Here is a 27,833-nt window from a genome sequence, read left to right as displayed (position 1 = left end):
TTTGCAACTTTGTTAAGTTCGATACTTTATCCACAACTTTGGCCAACTTTAGGGCTTGTTGTTTTGAGTTTGCCAGATACCTAAAATGGCTAAATAAGAGTCGCTACAGAACCGAATAATATATTGTCTCACATGATCAACAATTCTCGACCACGCACATAATAAAAATGATAATAAAAATATGGAAAGAACCACCTGCGTATAAAATAACTAAGCCAAGCAAATTATACATTTGGCTAGAGCGTAAAAATACAGAAGAGAATTTAGATCAACTAACCAAGATGAGAAGCTTGTGAATAAGCCTTATGTCCACAAATCAAATTACAGAACTGAATAAAAACACTGATATAACCATAATTTTAAAGAATTTCCCATCAGAAAAAGATTGTAGTAACTTCTATAATCTAAATTACAATATCCTGTTGGCCGCAGGAATTGCAGCCCAAAATTGGGCAATAGCAATAAAGACGAAAGGTTGTAAAGATTTTGTAGCATCTCAAGGTTTCTTTCTGGAATTGAGCAATATTAAATGTAAAACAAGACAAATAGAAGGGAAGCATAACAAAATGCTAACAACCATCAGCATTATGAGGATTCAGCAGAAATGACAGGAAATTTGAACTTGGCGTACCTAGTAAGGTAGTATTTGCATAAGCAGCCAATCCATTAACATCCCTATATAAACCTGCAATAAGGCATGCAAGCTAGTAAACTATGAAATTTAGGTTCTGTCAAATCTTTTTAACTTACAGATCAGTTGGCTTCTGCTACTAAGAACAGGCCTGTCTCTCATGAATCTTCATCAACAAAAGAAGACCAGTAAAAATGTCAGTCGAATCACGAGAAGTTGAGAACCTAAGATAAATTCATTAGACATGGGACTTTTTGGTATAACTGACCTAATATTGGTTCATATAACAGCATTCTAGTCATTAATACAGTCCATACACATTATAAAATACTCTACTCAGGAAAGCACTGCAATCAGTAGATATAACAATGATTTCCAGTAACTTTCAACTCTTCTTCAACAGCAAAAGGCTATTACCCTTAATCAGCAGATATTACCATGATAATCCCCTTTACATTATGTCATATAGCTCCATACCACTTACCAAAAAGCTTCTATAGTTGAATGGAGCATCAGCTCTCTCTCTCTCTCTCTCTCTCTCCCTCCCTCTCCATAGCCTTCGTCATGTATTCTCTCTCTCTCCCTCCCTCCCTCTGAAGAGAATAATCAGGGCTGAACTACAAACAACAAGCTTTCATAAAACATCCAGTGAGCACTCCCTCAATGTGCATACATTAATTCTGTACTTTGACTGTGTAACTGTGTTAAACACTCGTAAATCCAACAGGGGTATGGAATTCCTCACCTGATAGGCTGATACCTAAATTATATTGTTCCACATTTTTTTACATAAAAACTATAAGAAAGGGTCTCGGAAATTCAATTTCTAAGGATCCATTCCTAGATAACCACATTCTATGACACGCCATATTATCCTAATATAGCATTATCCAGAAAAGTTCTCTCTAGAATTCTTCTTTCAGCCCTTTACTCTTCAACAGCATGTCCCAAGTTATATATCATCATGATAACAAAGACTACAACTCCAACCATCAAGGTCTACTGAGCAGGCCAAATTTACCTCATTGAACCTAGTGATCACAATCACAGCATTAAAAGAAACTTCTCAAGGAAATAGAAAGGCTTAGTAGCAAGCACAAAAAGTAAACCAGGAAAAATTGAGTCACATACAAGTCCGGAAGTTGATTTAAAAAAAAAAGAATATAGAGAGTTAGAGACCAAACATCCATACTCTTAAGCTAGGAAAGCAAGCACAGGGTTGGTTAACTCACACTACAAGTTATAAATATTTAAGATAGCATCTCAAATGATTTCAATGTTGTACTTGCCAACTTTTGTTAGCCCAAGGCTGAAGTTGTAAACTCACCAGTGTATTAATATTACTATAACTGCACGGCCATTAGGCCTCTGATCCTACACATAGTAAAGACAATAGTACACATAAAGGAAGCATGCAGTCACCAGATCACATAGAAAAGAATGACCATAAATTATATACAGTGTAACAATAACAAGAAATCTTACATCAGTAGCAGGTACATCTTGTTTTTCTTGGAAAATCCAGAGCCTTTCAACAGCTGTGTGGTGCTGTACCAATCAAAATTCTTGTACACCTAAAAAAGAGGTGCTGACAAGGGATTTGTGGACAGAAACCTCAACTTGACATCTTTTATCTAATTATTCTCACGATGATACCCACCATTATTTCTCTAACATTAACACCCTAACAAAGAGTAAGCCACCACATATCAACACAACTACACAGGGCCTAATTGAGGACATAGTTTTGACAGACTTGGTTCAAGCAGTACTTTCATGGCATAAAGCATGGATTTGAGCAGTATAAAGAGCACAATCAAACAAGAGCAACATCTTAAGTCTCCGTAAGGGATTAGATTTGTAAACAAGAGCCACCTCCTGACTGTATAAGGAAACATATTGGTATAGGGACACCAAGCCTCTGACAATCACCGCTAGGAACTACTATTTGAAAGAATAACTTGAACCTCACCCATATACCATTGTCTGAGTAAGGAAGAGTTTTCATCCCCACCTTTTCCCACCCAAAAAAATGGCCACTTTTAAGGCTTAAAAGGGCTACTTACATTAAGTAGTGTGCCTCCTCTATGCACACAAGCTAGCAAGAAAGCTTGACTGCGTGATTCTATCCTTACCCCGGGTAATTTTATCACCGTAATGCCATCATGATCATGTTTCAATAACTTATTTAGACAAGAAGCTACTCTTAAGAATAAATTTGGTCACTTGTCATATCATAAATTCATAAAGGGGTTAACTTGTCAATGAATGATTTCTGCGCTAATATTAAGTCAATAAACAACATCCAAACTGGTGCTCTTATACAGTTGTATGTCAAAAGATCTATATTTACAGTTGCAGATTATCCTTGCTTATTGTGCCCCCCCCCCCCCCTCTATTCTCCAAAAAAAAGCACAAGACAAAAGTTAGCAAATAGAAAGATGGAAACTCAAAATTCATAGGAACAACGTGATAAGCTAAATATAGTTTCCCCATCTTTATGCTTTCTCTATGTTCTTCCAAGATTTTTTAGCCTCCAATTTACTTTAATTATTTCATCTCCCTCTCTTCTTTTTTCCTTTTTCATTTTTTCTTTTTCATTTTTTCTTTTTTCTTTTCTTTTCCTTTTTTTTTTTTTTTTTTTTTTTTGGCAAGACTAATGTTGTGCTTTCTCTATGTTCTTCCATGTATCTTTAGCCTACATTTACTTTCATTTCTTCATCTCCCCCCTGCCCCCTATTTTATTTATTTTTTTTCTTCCAAGACTAGTGGACAATGGGAATGGGCTTGTACATAAACAAAACTGCATCCCAAAGGTTAGTGGAAGGAAGCTATGTTCAAATATATTTCCAAGCAAAAACCACTTCAATATATTGTGCTGCCTTATTATTGAAATTAAAACAAATACTACGTACATATGACTATTTGAGCCACTATTTCATAACTTTTCTGAATCAAAATGATATCCATGTTTGATTTAAATTCTATCATACCCAAAAAAATCATCTTTAGGCATGTCTATCAATGATTTTTAATGGTTCATAAAGGACTACAGAATACTTCCAAATTATTTACAAATTCAAGCAAAATAATAGCATCTTTATCTGTACAAGAACAAAATTAAAAAGAGTTCCTGGAACTACCTTGGGAATCAATCATATAACACAGGTTGTTAGCCAGGAGAAGAAAGGAATGACAGACAGTAAACCTACCTCAAGCATAAACCTAATTACTTTATGAAAATTATAGCAAGAAAGATATAAGAATAGAGCATCTGACTGGTGCTTGCTTTTGCAAAAATGGTTGATGAAAGAGTTAATCAGCGATGAACTGAAATATAAAGAGAGAACAAGGGGTTTTTATTCCTTGTTACCGAATCTCTTTGCAATAAGAGGGCGCACATCATTGACGTCAGCCAAGGTCTCCAGGAAAGGAACTAATGACATAAGCTCGTTGTCTGATGGGTCATCAAACCAGCTCTTTATTGGAATTCCATTATTTACTTGTAACCTGAAAACCTGACAACAAAACAGAGGTAGTGTCAAAACAAAAACATTACTTGGTTACGGTCAAGCTACTTGACCAAGTTACTGGTTTCTCATTCTTCAGCATAAACCAATTTTAAATTTGCCCCAGTCTAGTCTTTCAAAAATACAAGTTGATGCCTTAAATTACTAAAGGTGAGAGGCTACTTCAAATCTAGGTCGTAAAGCTTGATAAACAGCACAGCCATTCAATACAATGGTTACCCCCCACCCCCCACCCCCCACCCCCCCCCCCCCCCCACCCTTTTTTTTTCCCAAACAAAAATATAAATGAATAAAAGATAAAATAAAACTATAGTATGACTTCCAGATAAATTCCCAACATTCAGGATTTAAGCAATACAAATCTGATCTGGAATAAAAGACAAAATCAAGCAAAAACAGCAAAGATAAATGGAGAAATAAGGGGCAGGACAGCAGGATATGGTCTCACATAACAGAACTGATAGGAGAATTTGGTCCATAAAAATACCTGAGGAGAGTTATCTACAATCATAACCTTAGCAAGGTCAAGACCTAACACTGTCAAGTCTTTAGTATAGCTTCCTTCGGAGAAAATGCATGATTCCCGATAAACTCGACCAGAGATGAGCTTCCCATCAGGATCCAGTATATCCAAAAGTTGTTCTGCATATATACTTTGACTAGCAGTGAAAACAATAATTTCAAACATCTCTGCAACTTTCTTCAAGAAAGGCCGAAGTTGAGGCCTTTCTTTCACATACACAGTATGAGCTTTCATGTTGAAGAAAACTGTAAATGTAAAATCTGCATCCTCACAATGATCCAATGTACTATGGACAAGGGTTTCTGCAAAAATGGAAGTCATTGTTAACAATTTACTGAAGTGAATTTTAAAGTTTAGAAACAGTGTCATTTGAATCGAAATTACTCTAAGCAGGAGGGACGCGCTCGTTGGCACAAGAAGACATATGATTAATTCCACTGCGGCAGGGATCTGGGGAGGTCTACCTTACACTTATTAGTCATATATGTATACGTGTCAGGATTAACTACAAACATTAAAAAGTTTACATTCATTTATCTTGCAAAGCCAAAAAACGAAGTTCAGCTTAGATCCACGAGCAAACTATTTCCTTTACCAAGTCTACAGTTCATTTATTTTGCAAAGCCAGAAAACCAAATTCAGCTAAGCTCGAAAATCAAACAATTTCCGCACTCATTTCCATGATTATAGCCACTTCTAACTAATCAAAGATTTCAGAATATAACAGGAAAAATAAATTCATGTCCATGTATTATGAATTACAAGAATTTCACACATTGAAAACAAAGAAACTCACCATCTAAATCAAGAACCAAAGTAACGGGCTTTTTTTCCCGTGATTCTTTTGGCAAAATAGTTGGCCGAGTACTAGGTACAACCTCTGATAGGTCAGGCAAGTTTCTAATGAATGAATGAGGATCAAAATACTGTGCCTCGTCGGAATCATCACAAGATCTATGATCTGCTTCTTGTTCACCAGGACGAACCTGATGAATAGCTAACAAAAAGCTTGAATCATCAGAGTCCATTTTTGCTTCTTCAGATGTTCGTGAATGGAGAATTTCGCTCAATTCCGCAGAATCACTAAGTAAGGGTAAAGTCATGTGTCGTTCAGTACCATCAAAGAAGACATTAGAGTCTGCAACCTCATGTGCAGGAATTGTGAGCTTCTCAGCAATGTTATCACACATGAAACTCCCATCAAATGTTGAACCTGCAAGAATCATGTCTGAAATGTAGAAATCTGAAATGTTGCAAGTTCGATAGTCAGATGAACTTCCACTATTACCATCACTTTCCTCTGCCACGCTAAATTGAAATGGATCTGAATCAATATTGACTCCTGTACAAAAGAACAGTAGACCTTGAGCATTCAACAACTATAGATTCTAGAGCAAAACATGACGAAGATCGTGCAGAGGTCACCTATCTAGCTGACTAACTTCAATAACAAACTAACAAAATCTAATTCTTTGAGCCACAGACAAAAGCATAACTATGGTTGCACACAGACAAAAGCTTTTTTTTAAAAAATCCTAGCTACTCAGTTAGCCTTTATGCTTCACTGATCATTCTCCTATCCAGTGAATGGGTTTAGCAAAAACAGTCCGATCATTGTTAGTACTATATTTTTAAAAAAAAAATTAAATAAATAAAAAAATAAAAATAAAATTAAAAAAGAAGAAAACTTTTAAGTTATTTTTTTTTAAAAAAAAAAAAAACAACCCTTTTCAGTGTTTTGTAAATTAGATCAGTAATTGAGTCATATTGCTACTACAACTGTCATATATAAAGAATTGATCAGATGAGTGGAAGTAAGGAGTGGAAAACAAATGGCAAAAGGGAATCACATTTCAGCAGCCAGCATCATAATAAAAAAAAATAAAAAATAAAAAAAAAAAAAAATCAGCAAAAACAGTAAGGAGTAAACTTTTACCTGCGTTATAGTAAGAATTAGGTATATCCCGAACATCGAATTGATAGAAAGTGGGCGAGAAAATTGTTCCAAAATTTGTGGAGCATGAGACTGGGGGTAATTCCTGCATTGAAAATCATATATTCATGAATATCTACAACAAGACCATATCAAAAGCAAGGACATCACATTTAAGGGAACCATGCTATTAGAATCACGTATACACAATACACTAGCATAGTAGCATATATTTAAAAAAAAAATTGGTTTCAAAAAAAAAAAAGCATGTATTAAAAATGATGGCCCAGATACGCTAAACGCATTAACGCACATTAGGAACAAATGAAAGTAACAAGGAGTAAAAAAAGGGTCAAACAAAGATTAACAAGGTTTAGCCTTGTAAATGTAAAATACATCACAATGTTGCTTTTTCAATCATATCGCAGTAATCTGGTTTAATAAGCATTCTGAATCACTGTTAGTACAATGGTTTCATCTAAGATATGGATATCAAACTGAAGTGTTAATCCAACAGTTCCTACATGTAGAATTATAAACCTAATGGTATGGAGATCAAATTACAAAATCTATTTACCAAAAATGATTGTCTGGACATCAATACAGAAGAGATTTATGCCAAATCTTACAAGTTGTGAAAGAGGTTAATCAAAGTTAAAAGGCATACAAGTTACACCAAGTCACCAACATCCATTGGAAGTCAAACATACAAAAAATTTCAGCCACTTTAAGAAGCTATTTTCCAAGCATTGACCCACGATTTCCAAAAGATAAGGGCAATTAGGAATTTAATCATTGCACCAGCCACCAGGGCAGAATCTACATTTTTTAAAGTACATCTATATGATTAGAGTATAATTCTACCCCACATGTATGGTAAAGTATCTCTTGCATAAATTTCCATTCAACAAGATCCACAAATTTAATCGACATCAACCACAGTTCTTTGATCTAAGCATGCTTCTCCCAGCTTAAAATTGAATTCAGCCTATAGATCATAGAAAGTAATTAAAGAATCTATGCGATAGACTCAATGGGGCTGCCACCCAAGTGAAATGGGATGCAGAGAACAGCAAGGCACTATTGGACAAAACTCATCAATGAAACACTAAGAGGAAAAGCCTGCTGGTTTTATACTCTGTAGAATAGTGACCAAGTTATTTAACATTAGACCATCTCCAATGGTGAGACTCGTTGGAGTTCTTCTAGGAGAGAGAGAATATTTTTTGTAAAGGATACCAATAAGTTGGTATCTAAACTTGGATACTCAAAAAGAAAGTTGCTAAGTTTAGATACTCAAAAAAAGTGGGCCCTTATCAGTTGTATATTGGTTTATTTATCTATTTAACTTTTAACATTTTTGTAAAAACTTAAAATTGTTTATTTAATTGGATGTAGTGGGCCATATTAGAAAATGACATTAGTATACTTAAGAGTCTCACCATTGGAAAATTATACATCACATGAGTTGCTAAATTGAGAAGTGAGTTGGATATCACCACTGGGTGTGAAAAACAACTCATTTTATATTTTTATACTCAAAGTTGAGTCTCACCATTGAAGATGTCTTGTTTCTAGTGTAGCTTGCTTGATTATATAAGGAGTAGTAGTAGTAAGGCAGTAGAGGGTATGAGATTTGTAATGTGGAATGAGAGAGAATGGTAACCTCAAGTTTTTAAGAGAGGGTGATAACCTAAAGTTATCAAGAGTAATACCCTCAAGCTATTAACTTTATCATTTTGCAACTTGTTTTGCCATTATCAATCAAATTTCCAAGCTATCATCTTATAATTTCCTCTTATTCATTAAAATATACCAACCAGAAAATCAGTCTATAACAATCTACCAAGGTCACAAAGAAAGCTATACAGGTTTTCTGATATAGCAAAGCTTGGTACCACATTTTCATATTCTTATTGACATTGTTTAGCTGAATAGAGCCGAAATTGAAACAAACAAATAGAAAACCTCTACTCACAAACCAAGCTCAAATACTCCATGCCCAATTAGTGTAAGCGGCATTTATATATTTCAGCATCTATATCAATGCTAACACTTAATTCAGGGACGGATCCAGTATGGGTTCAGCTGAACCCATACTAGGAGAAAAAATCTCAAATAACTAAAAGAAAATAATTGAAACAGTTATAAGGAAATGCGTGCATAAATGATGTGATTACAAAGAAATGGATTAGTGGTCGAAAAGCTCAGCGCAAATTGCTTTGCTAAACTCTCCCCTTGGTCATGCGTTCAAGCCATCTGCCCCAGCAATTGTACTTATTTTCCTAGTAATTTTTTTTTTTTTTTTTTTTTTTGAAATTTTCACCCTTATCTTGTTGATATCCTAAGTTACCCTGACCTCTATTTCACAAGAACTAATACTGCTTAATGTCTTAATGAACATTCTAAATTACCTTAAAAATTTTCATTTTTTGTTATTGCAAATGCATCAACTGCAAACCCAAATTATTTGGTTGTAATAGGGATTTTGGACCAAAATATTTGGATTTTATTGTATATCAAGACTTAAATATATTTAAATATTTCAAGGTTAGACAAAATTTTCCTGGATCCACCACTGACTTAATTGCACTATTTCAAGAATAGATCAGATTAGTATATTAGATTTATTATGACTTACCATTCCCTCAGTTACTGCAGAATCACTGAAAGAGGTAGCTAACTGTTTGAAGATGTCTTCACAGCTTTGCCATTCATCAGTGTTGGTAGCTCCAGTGTCTTGATTATTTGATTCACTGCTTGGAGACACTGTACAAATAAAACATAGATGACCATGTGACCCCGAATATTTTGGAATACATTTCAAAATTAAGGGTGGTTCTAGGAGAACAGAAGCTGATAGATACGTTATCCGTCTTCCTAAAATATGAAGTAATTTCTAAAAATAGTTTTAAAGACAGATAAACAAGCCACTAAAATATAGCAAATAGATACCAATATCATATATAAGCTCGGAGTTGGATGGCAAGTTTCAACAATTGCACATATTACTATTTATCACTATTTCACTTGCCATCACAAAATCATTAGCTAGACTTCTAATGGAAGAATTGAAAACATATTGATGTATAAAAGTTCCTACTCAATCAAAAGTTTAATATTTTCAATATATCATGTAAAACTTAGAGACTAAAATGTCATTTCATATGAATGTTTATACTTCTGTAATTTATTAAATAGCAACCACAGAAACTGCACATTTTCTAGGGTAGAAGAGAGAAAGAGTGCAGGGCATTTGGCTGACATAATCAACAAGAGCAATTAACAATCCACATGACATAGTATTACAAGCAATACCTTCTCCTAAACAGACCTCCCATCCAGCAGACTACCCTCTTTAAGCCTCAACCACCACCAACAAGGACTCCCTACACAATTTGTACCCACCACAAGCAGCCCAGCCTTAATTATCTCGTCCACCTAAACTGGCCTCAACCCAACAAGCCAAACCCCACCTCCCACCCCTATCATTGTTGTTAACTCAACCGAACAGCTCCCCGAAGTTAAATCGACAAAAGAAAGAAGATCAAAAGAGTCAGGGTCTGTAATTGGTTAAACATTTCCCATAATTAGCCGCATTCATCCTTCTTGGCTCACAAGTCAACAGAATTTGCAAAATAACTACCTAGATCTGCTCCCATCCTCCCTCTCTTTGTCTTCCTTTGTGGAGATCAATGTCGAAGAAAGTTAGGTCATATCAACTTAAATACACTCTCACTATGAGTCCATGACTTGTCAGAGATGTATCTCTTTCTTCAACTTGGTAATTGTCATTGGTGTACCACCAGTGAAAGGGTTGCAGAGAAAATAAGATGGAGGTCAAATTTCAAAACTCATGTTAGGGCTTAGGAGGCTACACCATCAATGGACGGGAAGGCTGAGACTGGAGAAAAGGTTAATATGCAGGGGGGAGGGTGAGAGGGAAGGATAAGGAGAGAGGGTAATTATGAGGAAAGAGGGCAATTAAATGTTCAGCTAAGGCTAATACTAGTATTTGGTCATACTGATTACAAAAAAATATCCAATTTAAAAGAAACATTGGAATTGAGGAAGTATAAAGAATTTAATACATACAAATCCTAATAAGAGGACTCTCTAGCTATAATTATAGTTGAATTCAAGTGAAAATGTAGCCAAGGAAAGGAAGCCTCTTCAAAAGAACTATGGTAATGTACATATCTTGATGCTATCATGAAAACTTTGTCCATGACCACAAATGAGAGACATAAGAAAGTCAGCAAAATTATAATAGCCAAGAGAAAACCTCTCTCCTAGTCATTGTGTAAACATATCAGAGTTTATCAACAAATAATTTATTCAGCTCAAAGGGCATAATGTGCCTTATTGTGCCACGCATCATATATGGGTCACAAGCTAAGATTTCAATGTGGAAAGCTAAAGTTCCCTACATGAGCTGCACAAATATATATTTTCTTGAGGTGTCAAACAGAGATGCCATGTCAGTTAAGTATCTCATCAAGACTATGATAGGCACACCAGTTTAAACTTTCCAACAATATAATATATAACTCCCATCCTAAAGTCATTGCTTCACTCCTTAAGGACAGAATACCAATCAACAGCAGTAACTGCTTCATCATACTTCAACTTATTCTCCTTCAAATTCCCATCTTAATAAAAGAATAACTCCTACAAACCTCAAAATTTCATTCAGTTGAATTATTTTGTGGCTTTCATCAATCATGCTGCAATGGTAAACCAGCTCTAGGGGATATGTCTTCAAACAAGAATGATATAAGGTTAAATCAAACTAAAAAAAAAAGGTAATAAGTATGACACTTTCTGCCAAAGTTTACAATTATATATGGGTTGGCCTTGGAGCATTTCGATGAATTTCTTATTACTTGCTCATTAAAAAAAAAATGTCTACACAATCGGACTCAAAGAACGCTTACCTTCATGGCAGCTCTGACAACAAGTGTCAGCATCATCTGCCATCTGAGAAGTCTTGACATGAGACCTTTTGGATATTGTACTTGACTTTTGACAAACACGTAGACAGTTTTTCTCTTTCACACAACACACACTTGACTTCATCTTCATCCTTAGTGATGGCATTTGCTCTATGCTTGAAAAGTTGACAATCTTTACCCAGAAACATCAATGGGGACGATGCACCCCAGAATAGATTCAACTAGCAGCAACAAGCTGCAAAGAGACCATTAATGGAAGTATAAGCAACTAAGGATACAAGTCAATAGTAGAGAGTCTAAGTTGATAGGAGAGATAATGGAGTTCAAGGGGATGTTACAACATGTTACAGAATCTGAATAATGTAGGCAGCTCCTTTTTCTTAGTTCACTGAGCAAGCTTAAAGCTTCAAATTTGAACCAATTCAAGAGTTCAAGACAGTAACATGAGCATAAGAACTCAACCTTTTGACTTTTAAAGAGTAGCTAATCATCAACTTAAGGTTCACGAGCAAGGGAAAAGAAGCAACAAAAACTGCTAAGAAAGTTAGAAGACTACAGCTCACGGACACAGAGTAAAGACATGCAGGGTATGTAGAGAGGAGAAAGCAGAATAGACAGAGTCAGAGTGACCAAGTATGTTAAAAACAAAAAAATAGATGTCTCCCAACTTGATGCCTGCATGGAAGAACAGTTACTAATTTACGTACACCCAAATGCAGTAATCTACATGCAATGCGCTAAGCATTTGCACGGGATCATAACTTTCAGATGCTTAAAATGAGCTAGTGTTTACACCTATTTCAGCAAAGTTACTTAACTCAAACTACATTCCATAGTATATATTCATACAAATGAGTCTATGAACTACACATATACAAACTCCTCAGCTCATACTAGCCCACCAAATTCATATATCTACTAGCCCACCAAAAATCAATTTCTTGGACAGAAAAGGAAAGATGAGTAGAAGGACAACTCGAGTTACTCCAAGTAATCCTAAATCAGATTGAGAATAATAATTGAGGCAATAATACAAGCCACACACATAAAGAAGGCGCCTAAACCACACACTTTAACCCTCACACAACCAGAAAAGAACAACAAAAATATTCTTTAAAAAGCATAAGAATTCAGATCAAAAACTTAAAATCAAGATTAAACAGTGCTCGAGTAAAAATCAAGGTAACCCAATTGCAAATTCGAAAGAAATTAAACAAGTAGCAAAATCAAACTAAACTTCTCTTTCTTAACAAACGATATATATTACCAAAAAAAATCACTTATTTGGGTTGATTCAATCAGGAAAAAAAATCAAGAAAACCTCAAATTAATATCCGATAGACGAAGACTAAAACCCCACCAACTTAAATTACTATCAAATTAACTAATTGAATATAAATAGATTCTTAAAAATTACTTGAAACAACAAAAATCAATAAGAAAACCCAAAATTAACATCCGAACTAAACCCATAAAAAAAAAAAAAAAAAAAAAATACAAGAATTCAATATACTTCAGCTAATTAATTCATCAAAATACTAACAAGTAACAGCATCATAAAAAAAAATAAAAATTTACGAGCTAAAACAATATTTAAATTCAGCAAAAAATAAAGCAAAATTACAAGTCAACCAAAGAACAGAATTAAATCAAACATCAAAATTACAAAAACAGACAGTTTAACTAATAATTAAAGAAATTAATCAGGTAATAATTAAAATAAAATAATAATTTAATTGATGATTAAGTATAAATAATCAAGTAATAATTACCTGAAGGTAGAAATTGTTCTTGAGTTTCTCTCTCTAGAAAGTTTAGTTTCTCTCTCTAGAAAAAAGGAAGGAAGAGTGAGAGAAAAGGAGACTTGAAGGGATTAACTTCTTCCGAAGTCAGGTGGTGAAGGTGGGCTGACTTTGATAGACGGTCAGGATTTAATCTTTTTGGTAACTCGGAATATCCTCTAGGATTTTGACGCGTGGAATGTTTTTACAGGTTAGTGGTTGTTTGTTGACACGTGCTGTTTCACGGAATGAGAGGATGAGAGAGAAAATTATAAAACGCGGCTGAGGTTGAGTATCACGCGCTTACTCTCGCGTGCGGTTGGTGGTTGTTGCACGTGGTTTGGCGACTAAAATTGTACTCCCTCCGTCTCATACTTAGTTTCTGTTTTCTACTCTGTATTTTGGATTTGGAGAGCCAAAATATTATTCTTGTTTTTACTTTAGGATAATAAGTAAAGACCTTTACTTTTTTTAACTTTTTTCATTACAATTTTAACATTACCCTTGAATTTTGCACATGCCTTGTACTATTTTCCACTTTTTCTCTTTAATTTTTGTCTATAATTGTACTTTTCACTTTTATTAATATGTACTTCATTCACTTTTTCCTCCTATTTCTTAAATACTTTGAAAAAAACACAAACATAAACTATATTGTGGGACAGAGGTTTCTCTTATTTCGTACTCAAATTAATTCATATTTTATATTAATTCGATTGAGAAGTACTCCGTATAGTTCAAATAAAAATAGTTTTGACAAGAGCTAATAAAGTAACGTCTTATATGGTAAACAAAATTAAGTTTAAAAAACATTCAATTCATGAATAGGGGTGTAAATGAACCAAGTCAATCAATAAACTTCTCATGTTCGGACTCGAATGAAGCTTGTTCATGTACGTTTATTTAATAAATGAGCCAAGCTTGAACAAATTTTGAAGCTTGTTTAATAAATGAGTTTGAACACGAACATAGATATGCTTGTTAAGATAAGTTCATGAACAACTCGTTTATTTATGTTCATGAACTACTCGCTTATTTATGTTCATGAATTATTGATTTATTTACAATTATGAATTTAGTTATTAAATTTATAATTAAGATTCAATTATTATGCTAATTTTGAAATTTTCAAATATCAAAAGTACAAAACTCATTTGCTGGAGTAGCTCGATTATTATTATTATTAAGTTCTTTCATGAAAGGCTCATTAAATAAACAAGTTGTTCACGAACCGTTTGTGAACATATAGTTGTTGAGGGAAAAAACACCTCGTATACGTGGACCAATCCCATGGTGACACGTGACCCAGTTATAGGGGGACACGTGTCACCACGGGAAGATGCCACGCATTCAGCACAAGAGCACCCAAGGTTTTAGGCCAATCTCGTAGCGACACGTGGCCCAGTTAGAGGGTGATGCGTCTCGTCACGAGAAGATGCCACGTGTTTAGGGCATATGCCCCCTTTTAAATCAGCACGCCAAAGAGGCCTAACAACGTCAGGGCCCAAATCCCGAGAGAAATCAACGAAAGCCGCAAAGCGGCGCCCCCAAAGTAACACGTGGCATTCACTTATTGCGCAGCCAATCACATCACGTAAATCTAGGGTATAAACCCTAGAAAGGGGCACGAGTCCCACCCCTATAAATACCCCAATCATTTATGATGGGGGGTGGATTAAGACATTTTACAACAACAGAGCATTAAATAGCTCCAACTTCTCTCTACTTTCTCTCTCTAGCCTTTTCCGTTCCGATCACTAACTTGATCGTCGGAGGCGAATACTCCGTTAACTGGAATATTCGTTGTTTTGCAGGTTGGACCGTCTCGTTGCCAGGAGAGCGTGACCAGTATCCCAAGAAATCCAAAAATCACCCGAAACATTTGGCGCCATATGTGGGGATACTCGTATGTTATGGCGATAGACGGCCAGACACCTAATCCAGGCGAGGATGGACATGTAGAGGATATAATCCCTACAATCCGTACTAGCGATCCGCTGATAGCCACATTTCAAGAAGCTGATGACCCTCCTATTACCGCAGCCTCTCTTAAGGTCGCGCTTAACAAACTCAGAAAAGAGATTGAGAGCAATGGAGCCTCTACCTTTAGGCAGCCGCTGATGTGTCTATTTTATACAGTATTTTACCCCCATCCCTTGGTCATAATTAGTAGTGTTTTTGGCTCTTTAGAGCCACTTTTATTACTAATTAGTGTTTTCTAGTGTTTTCGTAGATTTGGTTGACTTTTGCAGGGATTTATGCTTTTGGAGTATTTTCCCGAGATATTTTGGAGCAATCACGAACATTGGAGAAGCACGACCAGATTTTATAGCCCAGGGTCGGTTAGAGCCATCGAACCGGTGATTAAGGGCTCGGTATAGGTGATACCGGGGCATTTGGACCGAGTATTCAAGACCGAAAGAGGAAACTCAGATTGGCCCGAAGAATTGGAGCCCAATCGAAGTCCAAATAGTGGCCCAAATGAGCCGCCCGGCCAAAGAGGCTGGCGCCCGGAGGCGCGCCCGGTCGGGCGGGAGAAGCTTAGGCTGGCGCCCGGTGACGCGCCCGGCCGGGCGCGAGATTAGTAGTAGGGTTTAAAAGGCGCGCTCGATCGGGCGGTGCCTCGCCCGATCGGGCGCGTGTCAGTATAGGTGATACCGGGGCATTTGGACCGAGTATTCAAGACCGGAAGAGGAAACCCAGATTGGCCCGAAGAATTGGAGCCCAATCGAAGTCCAAATAGTGGCCCAAATGAGCCGCCCGGCCAAAGAGGCTGGCGTCCGGAGGCGCGCCCGGTCGGGCGGGAGAAGCTTAGGTTGGCGCCCGGTGACGCGCCCGGCCGGGCACGAGAGTAGTAGTAGGGTTAAAAAGGCGCGCCCGATCGAGCGGTGCCTCGCCCGATCGGGCGCGTGTTTTTATTAGTTGACGCTTAACGTCGTTTTAATTTGTTTTAGTTTAGGATTTTTGTACGGAGTATAAATACTCCTCCGTAATACGATTTTAATCTCTTCCCTCTTCTCTTTTTACTCTTTCTTTTACTCTCTTAACTATTCTCTTAGATTTTTTTCTCTAAAAACCTTTGTTCTTAATTCTACTTTTAATTCCAGATTTACTTGGGTAACGATTTCTCTTCTCTTAATCTCAGTTATTTATTTTATTCTTTTTATCAATTCTTGCTTTATTTCTTTGGTTGGTTTAATTTCTACTATGTGTGAGTAGTTTTATTTCTAGGGTTTATGGGGATCCATAAATAATATGAAGGGGTAATTTGTTGTTGTTAATTATCAATGCTAGATTAATTTCCTATTGATTAATTTAATGCTCTGTGACTAGATTAGGCCCGATCTTTTATGCATGAGTTTGACAATATTAATTCGAGATTTGACAGATGAGAATTAATGTTTAGGTCTAGTTTCAATAGGCAGGTTAATTTATAAATGGTTAAGTCGAGATTCAAAAGATGAGATTTAATACCGGTAAATTAATTGTGTGATTATAATACGTAGCGAAAGCCCTTTATAATCTGATTAATATATGCATTGATGAATGATTATTATATTCTACCCTGGAATATTATTTATTGGTGAACCTGTGCCCTAGATCCTTTTATATATTGTTTTCTCCCTATTCTCAATCTTAGTAGTTTAATCTCTTATTTAAATATAAATATTGGTTACTTCATAATCTAGATTATTTTAATTAATTAGGAATAGAAAGATCTGTTTCTCTGTGGATTCGACCCTACTTCCCTATCTACTCTATTTAGAGGACTTAGTAATTATTTTTTATTAGGGTATACGACTTTACCCTGTCAAAATTTGGCACCGTTGCCGGGGAAACGGTTTTATTTTTATTTCTGATTGTTTTTGTAGTCTAGATTATTTCCCTTTTGTCTCAGAGAGCGTTAGTTCTCTGAGACAAATCTCATATTTGCTTCTAGTTTTTGTTTATGCCCAGGTGTTCTAGATCAGGTTACATCCCATTCGATCTTGAGATCGAACGTTCCTTCCATAGACAGAAAAATCTCTACAAGCAAATCCTAGCGGATTCTGGTGATAATAACAATAATCACCGCGATCCTCCGACTGGTTCTAGCGATTTAGAGGCATCTTCAGACGCAGAATCAGAGATGACGGCTCCAAAGAAGCTTAGTGATTATTCACAACCAAAGCTTACGGATTTTCCACATCTCACCCTTACCCCGGCTCTTGATGGGGTTCAATTTGAAATTAAACCTCAATTTATAACGATGATAGAGAGGAAGCAATTAAGTGGAGCCAAGGGTGAAGACTCGAATCTTCACATTGCCGACTATTGTCAATATTGCAACACTATCAGGCAAGCCGGGGTCACTCAAGACCAAATTAGGGAGATTATCTTTCCCTTCTCTTTAACTGGAAAAGCTAAATTGTGGTTTAATGGCTTAAATAGAACTACACTTGGTATAACTGACTGGGAAACTCTTGTTTTGAATTTCTATAACAAGTATTATCCTGCAGAGAGAACAGCCGTACTACGGAGTGCGATCCAGAACTTTGCCCAAGAAGCCGATGAATCTTTATATGAGGCTTGGGAGAGGTTCAAAGATTTACAAAGAGATTGCCCCCACCATAATTTAGCGCAATGGCAGTTAATCCAAGCCTTTTATAATGGCCTTGGAAATTCTTCTCGAATAATTTTAGACTCTGCAGCTAGTGGGAGATTTATGAATATTGATGTTGAAGATGCAGTTCAGGTTATTGAAGACATGGCGATACACAATTCCCAATATGGGAACCCTAGAGGATTTTCTAACAAGGGGAAGCATAGTGTCGACTCTGTATCCTTTTTGCAAGCTCAACTAACCTCTATTTGCCAAAAATTAGATAATCTGAGCACTGCTAATGTAGCCAATGTTTCTGCGATTAATAATAATTCTAACGAGGCTTTCTGTGAAAATTGCGGTATTGTAGGTCATTGGGAGCAGGATTGCAGGAGTTCCGTGGAGCAAGTTAATGCCTTCCAAGCTTATAGGCAGAATAACCCATACTCCAACAATTACAATCCTGGGTATCGGAATCATCCATACCTTTCCTACCGGAGCACTAATGTTCAAAATCCACCACCACAAGAACCACAGGCGCCGCAACAACAGCAGCAGAAATATTATCATCCCAATGCTAGCCAGAAGAACCAACCACAACAACCCTCCTCATCTTCTGACCCCTCTCTGGTGGAAATTATAGCAATGTTGGCTAATATGCAAAAGCACATGGAGAGCAGAGATGCGACAATTGATCAAATTCTAGCGCATAATAAAATTGTAGATAATCAAATTGCGCAACTCTCCGCTACTCTACAAGCCCGCCAACAGGGAGCTCTGCCAACACAGCCAACCCGGCCTACGAATCAAGCATTTGCAATTACTCTGAGGAGCGGTTCAAACTATGAAGGGCCCTCTATGCCCAGAGTTGATGAACCTGTTTTATTAAATAATGCTAATCTTAATTCCGTTAAACCAAACAATGTAGTTGATAGCCCTCCAGGGCTAAAGGATAATACTAACATATCTAATTCTACATTGCAGGGTACAACTCCAGAGAAGCTGGCTACTCTAGACAAGAGTAATAATGCTCCAAAGCCAATTATCAAACTTCCATTCCCCAATCGTCAATTGAAGACAAACTTGGATAAGCAGTTTGGTAAGTTCCTGGAGGTGGTAAAAGATTTGAAGGTAACAGTTCCCTTTACTGAATTGATCACACAAATCCCCTCGTATGCAAAATTTATGAAAGAAATATTGACGAGAAAAAGGTTTATTAGTGAGGTAGAGACGGTAGCTTTCACTGCAGAGTGTAGTGCCGTACTTCAAAATAAGTCTCCACCTAAATTAAAAGATCCGGGTAGTTTCTCTATCCCTTGTCATATTGGCAATCTCTTGATTGATAATGCATTATGTGATTTGGGTGCCAGTGTTAGCGTCATGCCATTATCTGTGTGTTTAAAGTTGAATATGGGTAAATTAAAAGCTACCAATATAACTCTACAAATGGCCGACCGTTCTTTCAAATACCCCTTAGGTGTTTTAGAGGATGTCCCCGTTAGAGTAGGTAAATTTTATATACCTGTAGATTTTGTTGTTCTTGATATGGCTGAGGATATGCAAACCCCAATTATTTTGGGTAGCCCATTCCTTAACACTGCAGGAGCAGTCATAGATGTAAGAAGTGGTAAGTTAACATTATCAGTAGGGGATGATAAAGTCGTTTTTAATCTGAATAATTCCTCTAAAAGCTCCATGACTGAGGAGAAATGTTTCAGTGTTAATGTGGTTGTAAATTATTCTAACAAGCCCCAAGCTCTTGAAAAAGATCCCTTGGAGGCGGTATCTTGTGTTGCATCCTTTTCAGATGAGATAGACAAATGGCAGAAGGAAGTCGATGCAATAGAAAGAGCACTCTACAATGTCGGTCTTGGTTTCGAGGATGAACAAGTGGAACCGATCGAGCAAGTTGTGCAAATCGAGCCTACGGTAAGTGTTCCGCCAGATCGAGTTGCAAGTGTTGAACGCAATGACAATTTGAAGCAACCTCCGATCGAAGAAGGATTTTTAGTGCGTAGCATTGAAGATCCCTCAGTCCGAGTAAAGGAGGATCCACCAGATAAGGTAATTTGGCGTCCCACAGGGTATGTCAGGAAGCCGCATCGCAGCCTGAACACCGCTAGACCGGGTGAGAAACCACCCGATCAAGCGTTAGGCCAAGGGTCCTAGATATTGTACTTGGTAAGAAGGTCGCGCGGGACCTAGATAAAACAACGCTTTGCGGGAGGCAACCCGTATTTTTAATGTTTTTTTTTTAGACTAGTTTTTATTTCCTTATTTTGTCTTACGAGAGGAGAGAGGAGGGAATTTAATGAGTTTTTCTAAGTGTTTGTACAGGTTTGAAGGAAAAGAGTTAGCTAATTTTTGGAGAAAAGAAGAAAATATCGATTGGACGATTTATCCTCGGGCCCGATCGGGCGAAGCTCGCCCGACCGGGCGCGAGAGCAAGGTTTAAAAATAGAGTAATACCGCCCGACCAGGCGAGTGGCGCCCGACCGGGCGCGAAGCTTGTCGTTTACGGACTTAATTGTCCACCCGATCGGGCAAGCCTCGCCCGACCAGGCGCGAGAAGGGCATAATTTTAAAGTTAAAGATCGCCCGATCGGGCGAATCGCGCCCGACCGGGCGCGAGACAAAGAGAAAATCGGACAATCAGATTGCCCGATCGGGCGAACGGCGCCCGACCGGGCGCGAGAGCCTAACCAGAATTAAAAATAGATCGCCCGACCGGGCGACCCACCGCCCGACAGGGCGCGAGCGGATCCGGCCTTTCTTCTTCTTTCTTTTCTTCTTTCTTCCTTCATTTCTTCTTACCTCCATAACTTTCTCTCTCTAAAACTCAAATTCTCTCTACCTTCTCTCTAAGATTTCTCCTCCATTACCAACCCAAATTCAAAACTCTTTACATATTTGTGATCCTCTCTTCATCCTCTACACTTTCATATAAAAAAATTTCAGATTTAATTCAATAAATTTTCAAACCCATTTCTTAAACATGGCTTCAAAGAGGGCTAGGTCCATTTTTGGTAGGAGCTCCAGTTCGAAGGAGGAATACGACCCGGACTTGCAACTCCCGTACTGGCCGACGATCCGGTTTGTGAGCCGAGAGAAAAAGGAACGGCTAGAGCACTTTATCGGTCGTGAGGTAATTCCTTCTCGGTGGTTACACCGCCCTACCCTAGAATCATTTGGTTTGTATGATTTTGTAAAACGATTTTTGAATGACATTGGCATGAGAAAATTTGTTGATATGCACTATCCTACATACCGAGAACTTACTTGTGAATTCCTGTCCACTTTCCATGTTGTTAGTAGTAGAAATGGGCCAAATTTATTTTTCAGGTTAAACAATAGAAATATTAGTTTAACTTTTGTAGAATTTTGTAAAATTTTTGAATTAAATTCTGAATTATCTCACCAGTGGCATGCGGACTATAAAATGGGTGACTTATATTATGCTTTGACTGGTTTGCCTACCCCCGGACCCCAACATGCTAGTACCAAACCTATTCACCACCCTGTCCCAAAAATCTGGCAAAGATTTGCGGGTTTGTGTTTTTTTAGGTAGGGCCGAGCCTCATAATGCTCAATCTAACGAACTAGCTGTCATAGGACACTATGTGTAAGGGTACGGGAAATTGAACATAGGTAGGTTTATAGTTCACCATTTGAGTAGGCATGCCACAGCCAGCACCACTTCCAAGACCTCTATCCGTTTAGGTGGCCTTATCACTCGAATAGCGGTGAAAAAGGCCGGTTTTGTAGTAGACGGACCCCACCAGCTGACTAACTGTGGACCAGATACCTACATAACTGCTAGGTATTTTGAGGATGTGGGGTGGGTTAGACCGGATAGCGAGCAGACACCCTTTTGGTGTATTCGGACTGGGAACGAGCAACCTTTGCCCATTTTTCCCCTACCCAGTCCTGATTTGACCGCCTTTCCCCCAGGGCAACCTTCTTACACTTATAATGCTTTAGTTGCCAACGCTAGGGGGCAGGCGCCACCACCACCAGTTCCACCACCCCAGCCTCAGCCCGAGGTGGCTTTCTCTCCACCTCGTATGTCCCATTCCGTCCCTCATGTTGACTCTGGCCCAGTTTGGGATCTTCAGAGTATAGGTCAGGCCCTAGGACGTATCGAGCATTCACATACTGACCTTAGGAGGATGGTAGACTCCATAGACCAGAGGTTAGGGTACCTAGAGATGAACCAGGGTAGAGCTCTCTACCCTATGTACGATGATTATGCTCGTCGGGGCAACATTCCCGACGACGCTATTCACCATGACTGGTTTCAGCCTCCACCCCAGGGATACGACAGGGATCCCACTGCCCGTGGTATTTACACTGACTATTCTTCTTTCTTCGGGTACGGTCAGGACATTCCTTTCGGGGGACCGGCGGGGGGGAGTTTTCACGCTGATTATTTTGGTGGTAGCTCTTTTGGTGCAGGTGGTGCAGGTGGCAGTGGAGGTGCGGGTTTCGGCTCGATGGATGAGGATGATGAGGACTAGCTATGCTGGGCTAGTTTCCGAGCCAATGAGGACGTTGTCTGATTCTGGCTTGGGGGAGATTTTTGTTTGGTATATTTCTTTTTCTCTTTTCTTTTATTTTTGGTGTGTTTTATTAGGTTAGATTTCTCGTTTTCTAGGTTAGTTTTATTGCTTTCTTATATATATAAAAATACAAAAAAAATTGAAAAAATAAAATATTCAAAAATACGTTCCAATGAATTATAAATTATGCTTCCCTGTGCCCCTTACTTGAGAAAATTGTTTTGATTCTTGGTATTTGATGATAGGCATTGTGGATTAGTTGACCATGATTTGATGTTTGGTTGCCCTGAAACTTTAACATGCGTCAATTTTGTCCAACTACTTGTGAATATAGTGCTTGACTAGTTGATTTGGTAAGGAATGTGTGATAGTTCCATAGTTCCTGGTATGTCAATGAATTTGAGTATTGGTTTGCAACTATTAGTAATATTTATATGATTCATTATTATGCACATTGTGGAGGACGAAGACATTTGTTCTTTTAGGTAGCCTCCAGATATTGTAGATACATTTGTTCCCTTCTTGCTGCCCATGTTGTTGCCTTGACCTTTGTTGTTTACTTGCCGCATTACAAGCCTATTTTGCCCCATTGGTTACTAGTCCCAAGCTTGGCTTGGGGGAGCTATTAGTGAGTGAGGTGAGGGAGTTTGTAGTGTGCTTATTATTTGCACAACTTGGGTGGGATTTGAGAAGTTGTTTTGTTGTTGATCATGTTTATTTTTGATGAGTTTCAGAGTTATATTTTCTTGAAAAAATTAAGCATGATATTATGAAAAAAAAAAGAGAAGTTCAAGAAAAAAATGTGAAAAAATAAGTGAACTTCAAAAGAAAAGAAAATGTTCAAATGTTCTAGTTGGAGGTTGATCAAAGAAAAATTATAGAGATTCAATGAAAAATTCAAGTTTGGAAAATAAAGTTTGTTTATTCACTCTACTTCTTCATTATTATATCTTATGAGTGAAATTATAAGAGTTGGGATTATTTATTATGATTGGAGTATATTTGGTTGATGTTAGAGTTGGTTATGTTGGAGATGTATGATCATTATTTATTTTGATCATGGGTTTTATTAGGATATGGCTCCTTTAAGCATAGCTTTTCTCTCACTTATTCCCAAATTTATCCTACCCTTTACCCTAGCCTTGCATTACAAGCTTTAAAGACCTTCCGACCTTTGTGCATAGAATTGTATGAATGTGAAAGTGTTGTTTATCAATGCAAGTTATGATTTGACATATTTCGAGTCGACTAGTAGGATTGAGCGTTCATTGTTTTATACACACGAGAGTGTGAGATGGGAGGGCATTGTTCACATAAAGGGATTGGATGGGGAGCGATCGAGTACATCTTTTACTCGCCACATAAATGAGAGTCGAGTGTGTGAGCACTAGTCTTGAATTCTATATGCTCTTGTGGTTTGCTCTATTAGACAATTGTTAGGGAAGAAAGGTAATTGGATGGATTTGATTGGTTGACTCTGAAGCATGTTTATTTGATTTATCCTGGATCGTTTGTGCTTGATTTTTACTTTTTGGGGTGAAGCATATTTATTGATTCATTGATGAGATCTTTGCTTAGGGACAAGCAAAGGTTTGGCTTGGGGGAGTTTGTAGTATGCTTTTGGAGTATTTTCCCGAGATATTTTGGAGCAATCACAAACATTGGAGAAGCACGACCAGATTTTATAGCCCAGGGCCGGTTAGAGCCATCGAACCGGTGATTAAGGGCTCGGTATAGGTGATACCGGGGCATTTAGACCGAGTATTCAAGACCAGAAGAGGAAACCTAGATTGGCTCGAAGAATTAGAGCCCAATCGAAGTCCAAATAGTGTCCCAAATGAGCCGCCCGGTCAAAGAGGCTGGCGCCCGGAGGCGCGCCCGGCCGGGCGGGAGAAGCTTAGGCTGGCACCCAGTGACGCGCCCGGCCGGGCGCGAGATTAGTAGTAGGGTTAAAAAGGTGCGCCCGATCGGGCGGTGCCTCGCCCGATCGGGCGCGTGTTTTTTTTAGTTGACGCTTAACGTCGTTTTAATTTGTTTTAGTTTAGGATTTTTGCACGGAGTATAAATACTTCTCCGTAATACGATTTTAATCTCTTCCCTCTTCTCTTTTTACTTTTTCTTTTACTCTCTTAACTATTCTCTTAGATTTCTTTTCTCTAAAATCCTTTGTTCTTAATTCTACTTTTAATTCCAGATTTACTAGGGTAACGATTTCTCTTCTCTTAATCTCAGTTATTTATTTTATTCTTTTTATCATGTCTTGCTTTATTGCTTTGGTTGGTTTAATTTCTTCTATGTGTGAATAGTTTTATTTCTAGGGTTTATGGGGATCCATAAATAATATGGAAGGGTAATTTGTTGTTGTTAATTATCAATGCTAGATTAATTTCCTATTGATTAATTTAATGCTCTGTGACTAGATTAGGCCTGATCTTTTATGCATGAGTTTGGCAATATTAATTCGAGATTCGACAGATGAGAATTAATGTTTAGGTCTAGTTTCAATAGGCAGGTTAATTTATAAATGGTTAAGTCGAGATTCGAAAGATGAGATTTAATACCGGTAAATTAATTGTGTGACTATAATACGTAGCGAAAGCCCTTTATAATCTGATTAATATATGCATTGATGAATGATTATTATATTCTACCCTGGAATATTATTTATTGGTGAACCTGTGCCCTAGATCCTTTTATATATTGTTTTCTCCCTATTCTCAATCTTAGTAGTTTAATCTCTTATTCAAATATAAATATTGGTTACTTCAAAATCAAGATTATTTTAATTAATTAAGAATAGAAAGATCCGTTTCTCTGTGGATTCGACCCTACTTCCCTATCTACTTTAGTTAGAGGATTTAGGAATTATTTTTGATTAGGGGATACGACTTTACCCTGTCAGCCGCCCAGGAGAGAGGAACAGAGGGCTCCAAAGAAGACACACAGCAAAACAGTCCATGCAACGGACGCTGGAAACACTCCCTTTCGAAGGCCGACTGGAAGGTCCCCGAGGGTACCACGGACTAATTTTTCTGATTTGCTGGCGAAAACACAGTCGGCTGGGGGGAGGGGTAGGCAGCCTCGAAGAGAGGAGCCTGAGCCGTCCAGATGATGGAAGGACGCAAGGGATTACCTTCGGCATAAGCAGCGGGAGCGCGCCGCCTACTCGGACATGGCCTCAACCCCAACTATGCCGGATGATTTTTCACATCATTCTCTCTCGCAACATACCAATACGGCCATCTCCAGCGGAAGTCAGGCGGTCCGCACCCCAACTCCTATTCCAGTCATCCATACTCCAACTCCTATTCCAGCCCAATCACTGCAATATCAACCTCCTCAGGGGTTCAATGACTTGATGCAGCCGAACCCCTAGGCCTACGGACAATATGGGCCATACGGCCAAGTGTACGGACAGGCTCCTTACCTGGCTGGACCGTCCGTGCAGCCACAACCCATCGATTGGCAGATGCGCCTACTTACTCTAGGAGATAAGCTGCCCCCGTTTTCGCAAGATATTTTAACTGCCCCTCAGCCGTCAAAGGTGAAGAGTGTACTTGTGGGAGCCTATGATGGCACGGGCAACCCAGAAGAACACATCACCTCGTACAGGAACCTGATGTACTTGCAAAGCGTAGATGATGCTACTTGGTGCAAATGCTTTCCAGCCACTCTGAAAGGTGTGGCGCAGGATTGGTTCAACAGTTTGCCGGTCGGATGTATCAATTGTTTTACTACTCTTAGTTTGCTGTTTGTGGGAATTTTTTCATACAACATACCGCCTCGAAAGACTAGCCTTAACTTGGCGACAATCGTCCAAGGGAAGAATGATGGCCTACGCTCGTACGTCCAACGATTTAACCAAGAAAAAGCCCAAATTCATAATCTGCCGGACGAAATGGCTTACTCTGAATTTCTCCGGGGATTAAGGCACAATGGTTTTAAATTTGACCTGGTAAGGAAAAAGATTCGGACATACGCAGGTGTCTTGCGGGAAGCCGAAGCTTATATTGAAGCGACGGACTTTTGCTCGCTCACAAAATCAGAAGAGCCGGCCAAGGGGGCTGAGAAAAAACTTTCTCAGCAAGACTCGGCCGGCCAAAAGAAAGAAGGAAAAAAGAGAAAGGAAGTCTGGGTGGCTGATGCCCAGCCACAGAAGTCCAAGAAAGTCAAGATGTACGAGCTTTAGTTTGAATTTAACAAGGATTGTTATTCTATCTTGATGGAAATCAAGGATAAGTTTGAATTTGAGAAGCCGCAGCCGCTGAGAGGCCCGGCTCAGTATAGGAACAAGAACAAGTACTGTCATTACCACAAGGACGTGGGACATGACACTAACGATTGTATCAACTTGAAAAGGTTGCTGGACAAGCTAGCCGAGAAGGGCATGCTGAATTCGTATGTGATGAAGTCCAAATTCACCTACACACGGACAAACAACACGTCCGAGCAAAGACAGAATAATGATAAGAATAAGGATAAGGAAGATGATGGGAATAGCACTGATTCAGGCTTTGTGGCCGTGATATCAGGAGGATTTGCTTCAGGCGGCCCAACTATGAATGGGATCAAGCAGAACGCCCGGAATTTGGGAAAGGTGATGCAAATGGACTCAATAAAGGCCGAACCCTTCCCCGAAGTAATCATCAGTGAGGCCGATCGGGGGGAGGTCAAAGCCTTACACAGTGATCCCATGGTATTCATTATGAAGATAGCCAATTTGAAGGTCGGACGAATATTGATTGACACGGGTAGCGCGACTGATATCATCAGCCTGGCCGCCTTGAAGAATCTAAGCTTCCCAGAGGATGCTCTCCAGGACATCACTCACCCGTTGGTCGGATTTGGGGGGAATGTCATCCACCCGGTGGGCCGGATAGATTTACCCGTCCGATTTGGGCAAAAAGGGGAAGGAAGAGATATGGTTGTCCGCTTCTTGGTTGTGAAATAGCTGACTGGATATAATGTCATACTCGGTCGTCCTACACTGAAAGCAGCAAAAGCAGTCATTGTACCTCACCTAATGCTGCTAAAGTTTGAGAGGACGGACGGGAAAATAGGTACAATCCAAGGAAGTCAGAAGATGGCAAAGGAATGTAATCAGTTGGCGATTAAGCCTACAGCGCGCGGACCAAAGGCGTCCGATCCAAAAGAAGAAGGAACCTCACTCCCAACACACCAGGTCGGCCAGAAGCGTAAGGCGGCCAAGATAGAGTAAGCATAGCAGCTAATGACTGTCGCCCGACCAGAAGAGTTACGCCCCCAGCCGGCCGACAGTCACCAAGATATAGTGCTTGACCTCGATCAACCAGGTCGGACGGTTAGTGTGGGCACTATAG

General features: G+C 38.6%; 1 protein-coding gene and 1 non-coding gene across 4 annotated transcripts; both read right to left on the bottom strand.

The window, feature by feature from the left end:
• Nucleotides 1–330: 330 nt before the first annotated feature.
• LOC145636158 (uncharacterized) lies at nt 331–13,475 on the bottom strand. Of its 3 annotated transcripts, XM_081687629.1 has the most exons (8): nt 13,345–13,475; nt 11,555–11,807; nt 9,259–9,386; nt 6,621–6,723; nt 5,973–6,026; nt 5,481–5,897; nt 4,649–4,986; nt 331–4,149 (listed from the first exon to the last, which is right to left on the bottom strand). In XM_081687629.1, exons 2-8 carry the CDS (start codon nt 11,715–11,717, stop codon nt 3,991–3,993), a joined length of 1,362 nt encoding a protein of 453 aa, XP_081543755.1. In that variant the 5' UTR covers nt 11,718–11,807; nt 13,345–13,475; the 3' UTR covers nt 331–3,990. The 3 variants fall into 3 exon arrangements, with proteins under 3 accessions (XP_081543755.1, XP_081543754.1, XP_081543756.1); XM_081687628.1 differs by having other exon boundaries at nt 5,481–6,026; XM_081687630.1 differs by lacking the exon at nt 5,973–6,026 and having other exon boundaries at nt 5,481–5,927.
• A 4,388-nt stretch (nt 13,476–17,863) lies between these two features.
• Nucleotides 17,864–17,970, bottom strand: LOC145637506 (small nucleolar RNA R71). Its single transcript, XR_014114282.1, has one exon. It is a non-coding gene; the product is annotated as a small nucleolar RNA R71 (small nucleolar RNA).
• Nucleotides 17,971–27,833: the final 9,863 nt, after the last annotated feature.

The sequence above is a fragment of the Chenopodium album genome, chromosome 6 (genome assembly GCF_948465745.1).
Source record: "Chenopodium album chromosome 6, dcCheAlbu1.1, whole genome shotgun sequence".
NCBI classification, from domain to species: domain Eukaryota; kingdom Viridiplantae; phylum Streptophyta; class Magnoliopsida; order Caryophyllales; family Amaranthaceae; genus Chenopodium; species Chenopodium album.
Note: the sequence above shows the minus strand (reverse complement) of the source record. Positions and strands in the feature narration are given on the sequence as shown.